The sequence below is a fragment of the Humulus lupulus genome, chromosome 4 (assembly GCF_963169125.1).
Source record: "Humulus lupulus chromosome 4, drHumLupu1.1, whole genome shotgun sequence".
NCBI classification, from domain to species: Eukaryota; Viridiplantae; Streptophyta; class Magnoliopsida; order Rosales; family Cannabaceae; genus Humulus; species Humulus lupulus.
The window spans coordinates 4888810-4905211 of record NC_084796.1 but is presented as its reverse complement, the minus strand read 5'-3'; the positions used below and the strand labels follow the sequence as shown (position 1 = coordinate 4905211).

At 37.0% G+C, this 16402-nt stretch overlaps 4 protein-coding genes across 5 annotated transcripts; 2 read left to right on the top strand and 2 right to left on the bottom strand.

Moving 5' to 3' along the window:
- Positions 1-3801: 3801 nt before the first annotated feature.
- On the bottom strand, positions 3802-5681 carry LOC133829747 (uncharacterized). Its single transcript, XM_062259521.1, has 2 exons — positions 4540-5681; positions 3802-4258 (listed from the first exon to the last, which is right to left on the bottom strand). Exons 1-2 carry the CDS (start codon positions 5618-5620, stop codon positions 4221-4223), a joined length of 1119 nt encoding a protein of 372 aa, XP_062115505.1. The 5' UTR covers positions 5621-5681; the 3' UTR covers positions 3802-4220.
- Positions 5682-6755: 1074 nt separating this feature from the next.
- Positions 6756-9499, bottom strand: LOC133829754 (putative disease resistance protein RGA1). Of its 2 annotated transcripts, XR_009891863.1 has the most exons (3): positions 8224-9499; positions 7908-7994; positions 6756-7494 (listed from the first exon to the last, which is right to left on the bottom strand). XR_009891863.1 is itself a non-coding variant. In XM_062259544.1 (2 exons), exon 1 carries the CDS (start codon positions 9481-9483, stop codon positions 8251-8253), a length of 1233 nt encoding a protein of 410 aa, XP_062115528.1. In that variant the 5' UTR covers positions 9484-9499; the 3' UTR covers positions 6756-7494; positions 8224-8250. The 2 variants fall into 2 exon arrangements, 1 of the variants encoding a protein (XP_062115528.1); XM_062259544.1 differs by lacking the exon at positions 7908-7994.
- A 652-nt stretch (positions 9500-10151) lies between these two features.
- On the top strand, positions 10152-13400 carry LOC133831788 (calcium-transporting ATPase 8, plasma membrane-type-like). The gene is made up of 3 exons (XM_062262203.1): positions 10152-11577; positions 11661-11770; positions 13020-13400. Exons 1-3 carry the CDS (start codon positions 10152-10154, stop codon positions 13398-13400), a joined length of 1917 nt encoding a protein of 638 aa, XP_062118187.1.
- An 805-nt stretch (positions 13401-14205) lies between these two features.
- On the top strand, positions 14206-15306 carry LOC133831787 (cinnamoyl-CoA reductase CAD2-like). Its single transcript, XM_062262201.1, has 5 exons — positions 14206-14300; positions 14436-14640; positions 14764-14939; positions 15056-15247; positions 15301-15306. Exons 2-5 carry the CDS (start codon positions 14523-14525, stop codon positions 15304-15306), a joined length of 492 nt encoding a protein of 163 aa, XP_062118185.1. The 5' UTR covers positions 14206-14300; positions 14436-14522.
- The last annotated feature ends 1096 nt before the right edge of the window (positions 15307-16402 follow it).

The following is a 16402-nucleotide window of genomic DNA, read 5'->3' as shown; positions in this document are numbered from 1 at the left end:
CAGTTGCCCATTTGGTGACATTGAGGGCAGCAAAGCAACTGAAGATTCGAGCAATCTTCCACAATGCAAGATGAAATATTCCAAAGCAGGACGGGGGAGGTAGATAGTTGATCAGATTTAATTTGACCTGTTTAGAGTCACTTTCAAAGAAGAAGTATCAAACACTATGGCATCACCAATAATAGCAAAAGAAGCTGCAGAGGAAAACAGAACTTCAATTTTTGACCAAAGCTTGCACTGATTTAATTGAGGAATATCCATTTGGGGGTGGAGCCAGAATCCAAGTACACTTGAGCATCTCATTAGTTTTTCCATTTTGATTAATCTCCTAATCATTTCGTGGAATTGTGTCATTGGAGCACTGTTTTCAGTTCAACACTCTTTAGAAAAAAAACATGGTGTGTTCATTTTTTCCACAGCTTTGCTTCTTGTCCATGCACTGGAAATTCCTTCAGAAAGACAGATTCTTTTGGTTAGCATACCAAGATAAAATACAAGAACAGAGCGAATATAAAATCATAGAGCAGATTGAAGTATGAACTCAGGTTTCCGTAGAAACATACCATCATAAGCAGCCATATATTGTAGTGGTTTTCCAAGTTTTTCACTTTCAAATCCAGGTTCCTTGTTGTCGTTTAATTTTCTTTGATTTTTGGATGCAATGCCAAAAGAGTTAAAAAGGAGGAAATTTGCATCAAAATAATTGACTAATTAAAAACTAATGGTCAAGCTATATTAAACTAGATGAAAAAGGAGAATTTTGAATATACTAAAATATACCTCTGTAATTGTATTGCTCAACTGAAGGATTATAAAGGTACCGAGTACCATATATATACACAGAAAGAATTGTACTGAATGAAATGCTATTGGATAAAGAATAACAGAAAAATATTCACAAGGGGACCACTATCCTGATATTGTGGAGTGGCAAAACATTTTGATGATTGTATAGTACAGATATTCTAACGGTAGAATATTCTTAGCTGTCAAAATATTCTTCATCTTGTAATTCAGATAATTCCAATCCTTTCATTTCAACATGCCCCCACAAGTTGTGCTGTGGTGAGTGTGAAACAGTAAGCTTGTTCTTGAGTTTATGAAAGATTGGAATAGGCAGAGACTTTGTTAGTGATAATTATGCAAAGACACAATCCATAAAACCCAAATAAGAGATAGCAAAAAGATGAAGAGAGAAAAGGGAGGCTAGAGTGTATTGCAAAAATAGAGAGAATGTATTCTAGGTTACAAAACTTATAAGCCAAGCCTTTTATATAAGGAAAAAGATATAAAATAACAATAATTAAGAAAAGACTAAAATACCCTCAAATAATAACTCTAACACCCCCCCTCAAACTCACGATGCAGCAACAATAAGCATCGAGAGTTTGCCAACTAGAAATTGAAAACGAGAAATAGAATGAGACTTAGTAAAAAAGTCAGCAATCTGTAAAGAAGAAGGAACAAAAGGCAAAGTGATAGTGCCAAGCTTCAGGTGGTGACGAGTGAAGTGACAATCAATCTCAATGTGCTTGGTGCGTTCATGAAAAACTGAGTTGTGAGCAATCTGGATGGCACTCTGATTGTCACAATACATAGGAGTGGGTTGAGAATGACATACACCCATATCTACAAGCAGCCATCTTAACCAAACAATTTCTTTGGTAGTAGATGACATAGCGCGGTACTCTGCTTCAGTGGAAGATTGGGAGACAACAGTTTGTTTCTTACTTTTCCAAGAAATAAGAGAATCACCCAAAAAGATACAGAAACCAGTAACAGACTTTCGATCCGTGGGATCACGACCATGATCAGCATCAGAGTATGCACGCAGCTCCAAGGAAGAAGTGGAGGGAAACAAAAGGCTTTGAAAGATAGTACCCCGAAGATACCTCAAAATGCGAAGAACAGCTGCCCAGTGAACAGTAGTAGGAGAGGCAACAAATTGACTAACAATGTGAACAGCATATGCAATGTCGGGGCGAGTGATAGTGAGATAAACCAAACTGCCAACAATAGTGCGATACAAAGTAGGATCATGCAAGGGAGTGCCATCAGAAGGAGAATACTGAACATTGAGCTCAAAAGGAGTGGCAACTACTTTTGTATCTGTAAGACGAGCACGGTCAATAATGTCAGAAGTGTATTTTGACTGAGAAAGAAGATAGCCTTTTGGGGAGAAGGCAACTTCAATACCCAGAAAATACCGAAGAGGCCCCAAATCCTTCATCTCAAACTGAGAAGCTAATTGAGACTTTAACACTGCAATTCCATCTAAATCATCACCAGTAATGATCATATCATCAACATATAAGGAAAGGAGAATACGACCTGCATTGGTACACTTAACAAATAGTGCTGAGTAATGATTACTTGAGAGAAACCCAAGAGAAGTAACAACATTGGGGAACTTCTCAAACCATGCTCGAGGAGCCTGTTTGAGACCATACAGAGCTTTCTTAAGCTTACAAACTTCTCCATGATTGTGAGGGACCCCAGGAGGAGGAACCATGTAGACCTCTTCATGTAAATCGCCATTCAAGAAAGCATTCTTAACATCCAACTGAGATATATTCCACTGACGAGCAGATGCAACTGCTATAAGAGCACGGACAGTAGTCATTTTTGCAACAGGAGCAAAAGTTTCCTCAAAATCCATACCATACTGTTGAGAAAATCCCTTAGCTACCAATCTAGCTTTGTAGCGTTCAACAGACCCATCAGACTTGGTCTTGATTTTATAAACCCAACGAGAACCAATTGTATGTTTATCAGGAGGTAAAGATACCAAATCCCAAGTATCTGTCTTGTGCAAAGCTGAAAGTTCCTCATTCATAGCATGCTACCAAAGAGGGTCAGTAACTGCTTCTTTATAAGATAAAGGCTTAGAGAGACAATGAATAGACGCTAAAAACGAAGTGAAAGGGATAGAATAAGACGAATAAACAAAATGTGGTAGTTTAGTAGGCTTACGAGTGCGCTGAGGATAGCGAGGAGGATCTACAGTATCAGAAGGATCTAGAACAGCTGTAGGCGGAGGTGTTTCAGAAATGTCAGCCTGCGAAATACCAGTATCAATAGCTCGAGACCTGCGAGAGTAATGACGTGGAAAAGGGACTATAGGAGCAGGAGAAGATTCAGACTCTACAATTTGAGGAACTTGAGGAGAAGAGGTACTTGTATGCTCGCAAAAAGGATCAATATGAATAAGATCTGATTTGGTCAAGTTGTGAGTAGTGCCAGGAATAGAAAAGAAGGGTATATGCTCAAGAAAAACAACATGGCGAGATACATATAATTTTTTAGAAGTTGGATCAAAACAACGATATCCTTTTTGGCTATCACCATAACCAAGGAACACACAAAGTGCAGAGCGTGATGACAGTTTTGTACGCTCTACACTAGGACGAAGAACAAAGCAAGTAGAACCAAAGACTCTCAAAGAAGAATAATCAGGAATATGTCCATATAGTTTTTCAAAAGGGGACAAACCTGAAGTGATTGAAGATGGAATCTTATTAATAAGATTGACTGCAGTGAGAACTGCTTCTCCCCAAAACTGACTAGGCACAGATGAGGACAACAAAAGAGAACGAGCAGTTTCAATAATGTGTCTATGCTTTCTTTCAGCAACACCATTTTGTTCAGGGGTATCTGTACAAGAAGTTTGATACACAGTTCCATCTAAAGCAAGCAAATTACATAATTTATTTGAAGTATATTCACCACCTTGATCACATCTAAAACATTTAATAACAGAAGCATGTTGAGTTTTTACATAAGCTCGAAAACGATCATAAATATCATAGAAATCAGAACGACATTTCATTAGAAAAACCCAACAAAATCGAGTGTGATCATCAACAAAAGAGACATAATATCTAGACCCTCCTTTTGTAGCAATAGGAGAGGGTCCCCACACATCAGAATGAACTAAGTCAAAAGGTGCAACAGAACATGAAGTACTTTTACTGAAAGGTAAAGCAGAAAATTTTGCAAGTTTACAACCACTACAATCAGAAATATCATGAACTTGCAAATCTCCTAAGGTTCCTGTAGAAGCTAAGAATCTTAAACGGGAAGCTGAAACATGACCAAGGCGAGAGTGCCATAAATAAAAACTAGATGATGATGGAGACAATCGAAAGGAAGACAGATCAACACTAGGAGCTGCAAATACTGGTAATTTCAGCTCATCCAAAACATATAAACCCCCCCGCCTACGGCCGGTCCCAATCAGCTTCTGAGACTGCGGATCCTGCACATGACAAGAAGTAGAAGAAAAAGACACTGAGTAACCAGAATCACACAATTGACCAACAGATACAAGGTTTAGTGAAAGCTTAGGATTATGGTAAACATTAGGAAGCGATAAATGATGACTGACAACAGAACCAACACCTGCTAATGGCATAGGAGTACCATCAGCAGTCATGACAGGCACAGATGATGCAGGACACAAGGAAACAAAAGATGTCGAATGTGGAGACATATGGTGCGAGGCTCCAGAATCTAAAATCCATGTAGAGGATGTCATACCTGAAGAGCTAGTAGGGGGCTGACCTACCGAAGAAGAGGCGGACATGGCATGTGGCTGCATGGTAAGAAACTTCTGAAACTGTTCTGAGAGGGCAGCAAGAGCAGGATTGGAAGATGAGGCCCCAAAATCATACGAGTCAGATGGAGGTACAGTAGCAGCGGCATTAAATTGCGGAGGACGGTATGGTCGAGGTTGTGAGTGGTTGCCAAACTGTGGTTGGCTACCATAATGAGGCGGTTGATTACCGAATTGAGGAGGTCTGAGTTGATGTCTTTGTTGCTGAGGTGCACGATTTACTAATTTAGGACACTGAGCCTTCCAGTGACCTTTTTGTTTGCAAAAGCTGCATTCATCAACTCCAACCTTTGTGTGAGGTTTATTCTCATGGTGAGTAAAGTGTCGAGGAGGAACTACCAAAACAGAGGGACTGGGTGCTGGGAGGATGCCTTTTCCTGCTTGAGACTTAAGACGAATTTCATCTGCCAATAGTTCACTAACTACTGAATCAACCGAAGGAAGTGGAGAACGATGCAAAATAGAGCCACGGAGTCCCTCAAAGTCATCACGAAGTGCCATCAAAAACTGAACCAATCGTTGTTCCTCCCTACGAGCAATATATGGTGCAAAAGCTCGTAATTCTGCAGATTCAGTAAGGGCCAATTGATCCCATAGATCTGTCATAACTGAATAGAACTCTTGAATACTCATATCTTTCTGTTCAAGAGCTCTAATATCTGATTCTAATTGATATTGCTTTGCAAAGTTAGACTGAGTATACAGCCTTGCAAGATGGTCCCAAACTTCCTTCGCTGTTTCATACTTGGCTAGTTGGGTACCTATGGAGTGTTCTACAGAGTTGTTTATCCAAGTAATAATTTTTGAATTATCCACTTCCCAATTTTCTAGCAAAGTTGCATAATCTGCTTTGTCATTTGTTGGTTTAACCAAAGTTCCAGAAACATAACCCCACATCTTTTTCCCTTTCAAAATTTTTTTCATCACATAGTTCCAATAAGAATAATTCTTTCCATCTAACCTCACACTAATGGATTGAAGGGAATCATCTCTATTACTTGCCATTTCAGAAACAAATTTCCAAATGCTATCTCAGACAAAAGTTCTCAAATTCTGCAATCTGACGAAACCCTAAAATTTCAAAATGAACACGAAAATCACATACCGAGTTACTGCAAAGATGCTTCGACCCAGTTTGCTGCAATACGAAGGAGACCCAAGCAACCCCCAGCCAACTCACAGCGGAGTTGGATCCGCAAAAGCTATGGTTACGCTTAAGAAATTCAATTCCATAAACCCTTCTCTGATACCATGATAATTATGCAAAGACACAATCCATAAAACCCAAATAAGAGATAGCAAAAAGATGAAGAGAGAAAAGGGAGGCTAGAGTGTATTGCAAAAATAGAGAGAATGTATTCTAGGTTACAAAACTTATAAGCCAAGCCTTTTATATAAGGCAAAAGATATAAAATAACAATAATTAAGAAAAGACTAAAATACCCTCAAATAATAACTCTAACAGTTAGAATATCAGCTGTTTGTTCTTCTGATGGAATGTACCTTACTTCAATTTTCTTGTTTTGCACTTTATCTCTAATAAAGTGCACATCAATTTCAATGTGCTTGGTTCTTGAGTGGAATACTGGATTTGAAGCTAATTGTCGAGCTCCCGAGTTGTCACACCAGATCACTGCAGGTTTGTTGTGCTTGACACCTATTTCAGCGAAGAGAGATTGCAGCGTGGTGCGTAATTTGTCAAACCAGGCGCGAGGAGCCTACTTGAGACCATAGAGAGCTTTGTCAAGTTTGCATACTACAGTAGGAAACTTAGGATTGACATAACTAGCTGGTAGGGACATGTAAACTTCCTCTTCAAGAGTGCCATTTAGAAATGCATTGTTGATGTCAATTTGTTGAACATCCCAATCATGAGATACAGCAAGAGATAGGATGACCCGAATAGTAGATGGCTTGACTACAGGGCTGAAAGTTTCAAAGTAGTCTACAGGACACATTCTAAACATAGATTATGGATGATCAGAGGAATTTTTCATTACTTGGGCATCTCATTAATTTTTCCATTGCGTCACTGGAACGCTGTCTTCAGTTCAACACTCTTAGAAATAGAACATGGTGTGGCCATTTTGCCACAGCTTTTGCTTCTTGTCAAATGTCCATGCACTGGAAATTCCTTCAGAAAGACAAATTCATTTGTTTAGCATACCAAGTTAAAATACATGAACAAAATGAACATAAAATCCTATAGAGCAGATTACGTTCATAAAAGTTTAATATCTAAAAACGCTATGAATCCGATGCCATAGCATCCAAAAATTATCCATATAAAACCACAATTGTGGCTTTCTAATCAACATAACCTGATAATAAACAACCATGGTGAGCCAAATTTGAAAATTTTGTATCTTATGGTTGAATTTTAACAAATGATAAACGTGACATTATGCAATTGAACAAAAACAGAGTAAAAGTTGATCCTAGAATCTACTCATATCTCTGGTTCAATACATGTTTCAGTGGTTTATCAAGTTTGTCACTTTCACATCTCTTTGGCTTTTGGTGGCAATGTCAAAATCAAAATCTGTTTAAAGGAAACTTGTTTATAAGAAAATGTACTAAAACGATGATCAAGCTATACATATATATATATATATATTAAACCATGATTCAAGAGGAGATGCTTTTTTGTGTTTCACAACCACAGATTCTTCTTTTGGCCATGAGATTATAATTCCTTCAACAAGTTGAATGGTTTAAACTAAATAAAAAGAAGCTGACATCAATATCTCAAAAAGATTTCAGATTTCAGATACAAGATCTCCTTCTTCCTGTATTGGCCTTCATGAGTTTTAAAGCTTCACTTCTCAAGCAAAGGCAATCAAAGTGAAAACATAACTTATTTATCACAATAGTTCTACCTGAAACAGAGGATAATGTTTAGATTAATTGCAAGACCAATTTATAGCACGCCCAATATGTATTGTTCAGACAAAAGTATACCAAGACTAACTTAAGAATAACTAAGCTATGTAAACATACACCAAACCTTAAACAATCAGCAACACACATCAGATCAGAGGCAAATAGAGCAAAAAAATAACTAAATAAATTAGACAAGATGAATTATACTGGGTTAGGCCAATAAAGAATAAAGACCCTACATCCAGTGTAGAAAGGCTTCAGCAAAGTTGATCATTCTAAACAAAATTGTATCAAAAAAGTGGAAACCTTCATGAACATAAATGAGTATTCAATCTATTTAACTTCATATCTTTCCTAATATAAAGCTCTAACATTTATTTTTTAAAAGAAAAACTCAAAATGAACTTACGTGGCCACAAAGATACTCAACCAAATCATCAGCTTTACAACCATTCGATATAGTTCATTCCTTCAACTCATCCGACCCATTGATCATCTGGTTAGTACAAGAAATGGTTCATTATGTTCATTAATAAAGAACAAATAAATATTTCTGTCTTTAGTATAGTTTGAAAATTAAAACTGAATACACACATTGCAATATTTCTATATAACTTTTAAAATTAAAATAAGAAGTATAACTAAATTTGGTTTTGCAATTCGTTGACATTGAGTTAATAGCAATTGGTACGATAAAATAAATGTGTAAAAATAAAAGAACGTACCTGAATACATATAGATCACTGCATGATTTAATTGACAAGTTTATCATCCAATTCCACTTTTGTGATGTGTTGAATCTTAGGCCAATCTTCTCCTCCTTTTTCACATCGTTGATTTAGCAAAGGACATCCACTAATTGATAAATCAGTAAGAGAGGTAGGCAGCCCTTCTTCTGGCAAGCACCGGAGGCTTTTACAGCTTCTAATCGATAAATCAGTAAGGGATGTTAGTTGTTGAAAAGCCTTTCCATTTAGGGTCTCAAGTTTGCTAGAATCTCCGATCACAATTGTCTCAAGAGTGATCGGAAGGAGCCCTTCGTCGGGAAACGAATCATCTTCCCATCCTGTAATTTCTATGTATTCCAAACATGAGAGTTTCTGTAGATCCCATTTAATACGATTCTCAAAAAGCACTTTTGAGTTCCTTAGAGAAAGTGCCTTTACTTTGGAGTGTGATCCCCAATCTAGAAGTGACTCCAACACAGGACAGTCTGATATGGATACGTCACCAAGAAAGGGTGGGGCTGTGACAGTCTGTTGAGTTCTCGGAAGCAAATACTCCATTTCTTCACAATCACCGATACTGAGACTTTCTAGTGATGGAAGATAACCAGGTAAGCCAACATTAAGCTTGGGACAATTCCCCAGCCAAACTTGTTTTAGAAGAGGGAACACTTGACCTTCTTGAAGAATTGCTTCGGTACCAAATGACCATTCTTTCCACATCAACATATTCCAAATATATAAACTTTCTAAACAAGTGAATAGAGGACCACTGCTATCGATCCCATCACCTATTGAATACACACTATCACATCCATAAATTGTGAGATTTTTGAGAGAAGCTAGTTGTCCAAGTGGTGGTAAATAACAACAGCTTTTACAATTTACCAAAGTAATCGATACTAAATTAGAAAATGCATCATCTGCAATCCAGTTCGAGAATGTTGTACCTCTATAACTTTCAATCTTCAGACTCTTCAAGCTTGTATGTGGTCGAAGGGCGTCAAGCACATCTAATTCTTTTTGCGAACTATCAGCATCAACAGCATCATCGCTCCACCTCAAAGTTAGTTTCGTAAGGTCCTTCTTATCCTTTAAATTAGCCTTTGAAGCCTCCGTCGCATCATTAATATTTTCCAAACCCAAAATGCAAAGGCTTCCACTTAGATGTTCAAGCTCAGCTAAATCTGTAATTTTGAACACATCATCCTTATGTTTGTCACTCAATACTACCTTTGGTAAGAGTTGCAAGCATTTCATCTGGCTGATTCCTTGCGGCATCAATGAGTATGCAATCTATTTAACTTCATATATTTCCTAATATAAAGCTCTAACATTTATTTTTTAAAAGAAAAACTCAAAATGAACTTACGTGGCCACAAAGATACTCCACCAAATCATCAACTTTACTGCTATCAATCCCATCACCTATTGAATACACACTATCACATCCATTTATAGGTAGAACTATGAAGAAAAAAAGTTCATTGCTTAATTTGTGGCAATAAGAATCAGAATGGACAGTATAGTTCAAATGAGAATAATAGATGTGCATGTATATTAAATTTGCACCCAAAATTGACTACATAAAACCAAATAAGTTATGAACTTTCTACCATTTGCTGTTAAAATAATCCAAATTAATGAGATTCATGTTCATCTCTTGTTGTCTTGACTGTAAATACACATGTTATGTCAAATGTTAATTAGAACAAGTATTGCTACTTTGATATGATTAACTCGATTATTACCATGGCTTGCTTCCTGGGTTGGGATTTTCCATTCGAGCTCATGCACAAGCCATTCGAGCTGCATACCTTTTTAAAGCATGAGCAGGAGCAGTTGCAGAACAAAAAACCAATGGAGATGTAAAAAAACCACCTCCAGATGGTGGTGATTTTGGTATTGGACAAGAGCAACTTGCTGCAATGACAAGGGATCATAGTTTACCTACATTCCAAGAATATGGAGGGGTTAAAGGGGTAGCAGAATTAATTAAAACAAACGTAGAGAAGGGAATCGATGGGGATGATGAAGACCTGCTAAAAAGAAGAAATGCATTTGGGTCAAACACATATCCTCGGAAAAAGGCAGGAGTTTTTGGATGTTTCTGTGGGAGGCATAACCAAGTTCCTGCTGATGGTATTCTAATCTCTGGTCATTCACTCGCAATAGATGAATCTAGCATGACTGGGGAAAGAAAAATTGTTCATAAGGACTCTAAAGAACCATTTCTAATGTCTGGGTGTAAAGTAGTAGATGGAAGTGGTACGATGCTGGTCACAAGTGTTGGAATTAATACTGAATGGGGATTGCTCATGGCTAGTATTTCAGAGGACACTGGTGAAGAAACACCTTTGCAGGTACGCTTAAATGGGGTTGCAACATTCATTGGAATTGTTGGTCTCACAGTAGCTTTTGTTGTTTTGGTTGTTCTTCTGGTCAGATACTTCGCTGGGCATGCAAAAAATGTAGATGGTACTAGTCAGTTTATTGGAGGGGTGACTAAAGTTGGTGATGCTATAGATGGAGCCATTAAAATTGTTACTGTTGCGGTCACTATTGTTGTAGTTGCGGTTCCTGAAGGGCTTCCATTGGCTGTTACTTTAACTCTTGCATGCTCAGTGAGGAAAATGATGGCAGATAAAGCCTTGGTTCGAAGGCTTTCTGCATGTGAGACAATGGGTTCTGCAGAAACCATCTGTAGTGATAAGACTGGAACCTTAACTCTAAATCAGATGACTGTTGTTGAGGCCTATGTTGGTCCGGAAAAAATTGCTCCTGCTGATAACAAGTCACAGTTGTCTCCAATGTTGTCTTTACTTTTTGAAAGTATTGCTCAGAATGCGAATGGTGGTGTTTTTGTACCGGAGGGTGGGGGTGAAGTAGAGGTTTCTGGATCACCAACAGAAAAGGCCATTATTTCCTGGGGAATTCAGTTGGGAATGAATTTTGAAGTTGTCAGATCAGAATCTACAATTCTTCATGTTTTCCCATTCAGCTCAGAGAAAAAGCGAGGTGGTGTTGCAGTTAAACTTCCTGACTCTCAAGTTCATGTACACTGGAAAGGCGCTGCTGAAATAGTTTTGGCTTCATGTACGCAGTATATTGATGAGAGCAATCAGGCAGTAGCCATGGATGAAGAAAAGGTTCTTCATTTCAAGAAAGCTATTGATGGCATGGCTGCAAAGGCTTTACGTTGTGTTGCTATTGCATACAGAACATGTGAGCTAGAAACAGTTCCAACTGATGAAGAACAACGATCTCGTTGGGCATTACCTGAGGATGATCTTGTTCTACTTGCCATAGTTGGTATCAAGGATCTGTATATGCAAACATTCAGAAATTTATTCAGTTCCAGCTCACAGTTAATGTTGCAGCACTTATTATTAATGTTGTGGCTGCTGTTTCCTCTGGTGGTGCTCCACTTAATGCAGTGCAGCTTCTTTGGGTTAATCTTATCATGGATACTCTTGGTGCATTAGCATTGGCTACTGAACCCCCTACTGATCACCTGATGCATAGACCCCCAGTTGGCCGAAAAGAAGTGATTAGTGTGCAAGGGGAAAAAAATCATGTTCTAAAGAATTTTGTGCGATTGGGGGTCCTCTTTTGATGTGTTGTTGGTCCCATGGCACTCAATATCTTGTGTTGATAATTGGTTATTACGTGGTTGACACCTACCTAACAAGGATAACACCAAAAATTACCTTACATTCTGCTTTTTTCTTTTTTCTTTGTTGTGTTTTTATTTTTGGGTCATGTTGTGTGCACATTTGTTTTCGAGGCATGTTTTGTAATCCTCGGTTTACGTTAGGTGAGTGCTGAGTGTCAATATGTAGATACTAATGATCTCTCAACACTCGAAAGCGTGATGCATTTCAATCTTGCGTTTTGTAATTTTCCTTATGAGGATCAAATCTCACCAATTTGCCTTTCAAAAAAAAAAAATATATAGTCAGGCAGAAACATAAACAAGACTTGAAAGTATCAATGCATCAAAACAATACAGAGCCAAATTATATTGAACATTCGCTATAGCTACAAATCTCAATTAATGTCCCTTGATCAATTGTGAGGAACACATTAGAACTTCAATGATAGAGATATAGAGCAAATAAACAAAGAGGCATATGCACCACTCTTCAACTTCATCAAGAACAGAAACTGAAATGAGACAGTGATAAGAGGACCTAAACCATTGAAAATGTGTGTCCATTTGACAAGTTCCAACACAGCAAAACAACCGAAGATGCGAGTTACTTTCACAATAAAATCTGAAATATTCCAAGTTGGCAGACAGAAACATAGATTTCACACACATACACTGGTGAAGGTGATTCCTTCAACAAGGCAGATTATTTTGCTTAGCAGACCAAGCTATAGTACAAGGAAAAATTGAATAAAATCCTAGAATAGGACAGATTAAGTTCGTAATTAAGCTTTGTTTCCTTAGGATTTTGTATCATAAAGCATTCATAATGGGCTTTCATTTATGTTTTCATCTAGCATATTATTTATAAAAATTATTATAATAACTCATCGTATAGCATTTCAAATTTGTATCATTGTTGTGTTGTATCATTTCGTACATGTTTATAAGAAGAGTAATGATATGTGCACCAAAATATGCATCTAAATATTATATACAGTGACGTGGCAGACTAGCTTTGCCAATCACATTTATTAAAACTGGAACCACTGTTTTAAAAAAAGCATTGCCACGTCACTTTGTGTAATGTTTTGGTGCAGATTTTGTGTAATTCAGACATTGCATATGTTGTTCATATTGTTAGCCAGTTTGTGTCTTCTCCTACTACTGTTCATTGGGCAATGTTCTTCGTATTTTGAGGTATCTTCGAGGTACTATCTTCCAAAAATTGGTATTTCCATCAACTTCTTCCTTGGAGCTACGGACATATTCTGATGTTGATCATAGTCTTGATCCCACAGATCGTAAGTCAGCTACTGGTTTTTGTATCTTTTTGGGTGATTCTCTTATTTCTTTGAAGAGTAAGAAACAAACTGTGGTCTCTCATTCTTCTACTGAACCAGAATATCGTGCTATGTCATTAACAATGAAAGAGATTGTTTGGTTACGTTGGTTACTTGCAGATATGGGTGTTGTTCTTTCTCATTCCACTCCTGTGTATTGTGACAACCAAAGTGCTATCTAGATTGCTCAGAACTCAGTCTTTCATGAGCCCACCAAACACATTGAGATCAATTGTCATTTTACTCGTCACCACCTAAAGCATGGCAGCATTGCTTTGCCTTTTGTTCCTTCCAATTTGCAGATTGCAGACTTCTTCTCCAAGTCACATCCTATTTCACACTTTCACTTTCTAGTTGACAAACTTTCAATACTTCTTGCTACAACATCGTGAGTTTGGGATGTTAAAGTAATTATTAATAGCTTAGAAGACTAATTTAGTCTTTCTCTTTGTAAGGATTATATTAGTCTTTTTTCATATCATGACTTTAGTATAAATATCATGATAATAATATATAATCCTAATTTTTTTACTAATTATATTAAAATGAATTCAAATATTATAAAATATTATTACAATAATAATATTTAATACAAGACTAATATTTAATACTTATATTAATATAAATTTAAATATTATAAAATATCATTATAATAATATATAATACATAATTTTAATTTTTATAAAAAAATTATCATTTATATTTAAAAAGGTTCTCATATTGTATATATTTAAAAAAATTATAAACAATATTTTAATTTAAAATGCATACAAAAATAAAATAAATCAATGTACAATGTTAATATTTTATGTTATTTATTTATTTAAAATTTATATGAGAATGAGATAAATTTAATAAAAATATTAATAAATTTTATATATAAAATTAAGCAAAATTCTTCTTTGTACAATAAAAGTTGTCGTTTTCACTACACTGCTTTAAAAGGTACGACAATTAAACTTGTCGTCTTCGATAGTCTGTCCGGCCAGAGAATTAAGATTTGTTTATTGTCAGAGATGGACATTGATGACGATGACCCACCTGCGCATTTTCTACCCTTCTCTGCTCAAAGCACCATTCAGGTAGGAAAACAACGTTGTTACTACTATATTAAATATTATCTTCTATGAACTCTCACTTAGTCCAATGACAGATCCCATTGACTTACTTTTGTTTTTTTTTTTGTTGATTGGTTCACAAACGTGCTAATAAAATAGTCAAAATGAGCTCGTATCCATCTTTGCTTACTACAAATACCTCAAAATTAGTCTTAATTGGCTGTGAACACTTGGGAGAAAGAGAGAATGAGTGGGATAGGGAAGGTGGTGTGTGTAACAGGAGCATCAGGCTACATAGCCTCATGGCTGGTTAAGCTGTTACTAAATCAGGGATACACTGTTAATGCATCTGTTCGTGACCCAAGTTAGTTCTGGGAGATTCTTTGTTTTTCATTCCAAAAAGAAAGCTTTTTTTGTTTTAATAAAAGTAATCTCATTCTATACGATTGTTATATACTTAAATCTCTCATTTTTATGAACCATATAGATGATCCACAGAAAACAGCTCACTTGGTTGCACTAGATGGAGCTAAAGAAAGACTTCATTTGTTCAAAGCAAATTTAATGGAAGAAGGCTCTTTTGATTCTGCTATCAATGGCTGTGATGGGGTTTTTCATACAGCTTCTCCTGTACTCGATTCAAGCTCAACCGTTGATCCACAGGTAGACATCTTCTTACATCTTAATTTTTTTTTTTTTTAAAAAAGCTTGGCTTGTTATCCTATAAGGCAAATGATTTTTACACACATCATGGATTGATTTTAGATTAATTATTTCAGGCAGAACTAATTGATCCAGCTGTGAATGGAACATTAAATGTTTTGAGATCATGTGCAAAAGTTCCATCCACGAAGAGAGTGGTTATAACTTCTTCCATTTCTGCTGTTTTTGAGAAAGGAATACCTCTAACCCCTGATGTGGTAGTTGATGAGACATGGTTTTCTGATATTGCTCACTGTGAGAAAAACAAGGTATGAACTTTTCATTTACATCTTTTTGATCCTATTTTATTGATCTGTTCTAGTGTTAATTCCTCTTATATATAATATGGATATGGGCATATCTTGTTATGACAAATCAATATTTTTTTTTTTGAAAGAAAAGGAGATAGAGACCAGGCACTAGACCCGACCCCCCCTCAAATAAATTAATAACCCTCGCTTATGGCGGAGGAAAACCTTGGTACAAACAAGAAAATAATACAAGGAAAATAATACACCCCCTACAGCCCAGACTACACTACCAAAAAACTCTTCCACTCTCTGGAGAGATCCAAAAAGGATAAACCCTCAAAACCCTTTGTGCGATACACCCAAGTAGCCACCCAAAACTTAATTCTCTCCCAAATGATTAAAGGGAGGCTAGTCTTTTCGTCAAAGATTCTGCCATTCCGTTCTAACCAAATTGCCCAAAAAGTAGCTAAAATAGTGGCCCTCCACAGCTTATTCAAACGTTTATTCCCCATTAAACCAGAGCATAACAACTGGGAGCAAGAAGAAGGATGGCACCAGCTCACCCCAAATTCACCCCACACCTTTGACCAAATTGACTGTGCCAAATCGCAAAACAAAAATAAATGAGATACAGATTCAGCCGCCTTTTTACAACAAACACACCAGCTAGGAGAGAGGCATAGATACGGACAGCGACGCTGTAGAACATCATTAACACTAAGTTTCTCCAAACACAATAACCAGCTGAAAACCTTTATTTTTGAAGGGACTTGACTTTTCCACAATATCCTTGCCCACAACACATCCGCTCGAACATCAATTAAATTTAGCTTCTGAAAAGCGGACTTGCAAGAGAACAACTCGCTGGGATCGGCCTCCCAAACCCTCCTATCGTCCAAAATTGACGGTAACTTAACAAACTCCAAAACCCTTAGAAGCTCAATCAAAGAAATTACTTCCCTATCGAAAAGAGGCCTTCTAAAACGAAAATCTCAATCCACCCCTTCTCCCCCGTCCGCAGAAACACCCAACTCAACAATTGGCATGTTCTTAGCTTGAGAAATAATGGCCAAATTCGAAAACCTGTCCTTCAAAGCTTGCCCTTCAATCCAAACATCCTCCCAAAACCTCACCAAATCTCCGCACCCCACTTTAAAGTGGACCATCCCTAAA

Excerpts from the sequence above, each read along its gene's own strand:
- LOC133829747 (XM_062259521.1), bottom strand. The coding sequence starts at position 5,620 with ATGGCAAGTAATAGAGATGATTCCCTTCAATCCATTAGTGTGAGGTTA. Across the intron at positions 4,259-4,539 it reads GCCCCCTACTAGCTCTTCAG|GATCCGCAGTCTCAGAAGCT; the intron begins GTATGACATCCT and ends TGTCATGTGCAG.
- LOC133831787 (XM_062262201.1), top strand. The coding sequence starts at position 14,523 with ATGAGTGGGATAGGGAAGGTGGTGTGTGTAACAGGAGCATCAGGCTAC. Across the intron at positions 14,641-14,763 it reads TGCATCTGTTCGTGACCCAA|ATGATCCACAGAAAACAGCT; the intron begins GTTAGTTCTGGG and ends TGAACCATATAG. Across the intron at positions 14,940-15,055 it reads GCTCAACCGTTGATCCACAG|GCAGAACTAATTGATCCAGC; the intron begins GTAGACATCTTC and ends TAATTATTTCAG.
- LOC133829754 (XM_062259544.1), bottom strand. The coding sequence starts at position 9,483 with ATGAAATGCTTGCAACTCTTACCAAAGGTAGTATTGAGTGACAAACAT.
- LOC133831788 (XM_062262203.1), top strand. The coding sequence starts at position 10,152 with ATGACAAGGGATCATAGTTTACCTACATTCCAAGAATATGGAGGGGTT. Across the intron at positions 11,578-11,660 it reads AACATTCAGAAATTTATTCA|TGCAGCTTCTTTGGGTTAAT; the intron begins GTTCCAGCTCAC and ends CACTTAATGCAG. Across the intron at positions 11,771-13,019 it reads CCCCAGTTGGCCGAAAAGAA|CCAGTTTGTGTCTTCTCCTA; the intron begins GTGATTAGTGTG and ends TCATATTGTTAG.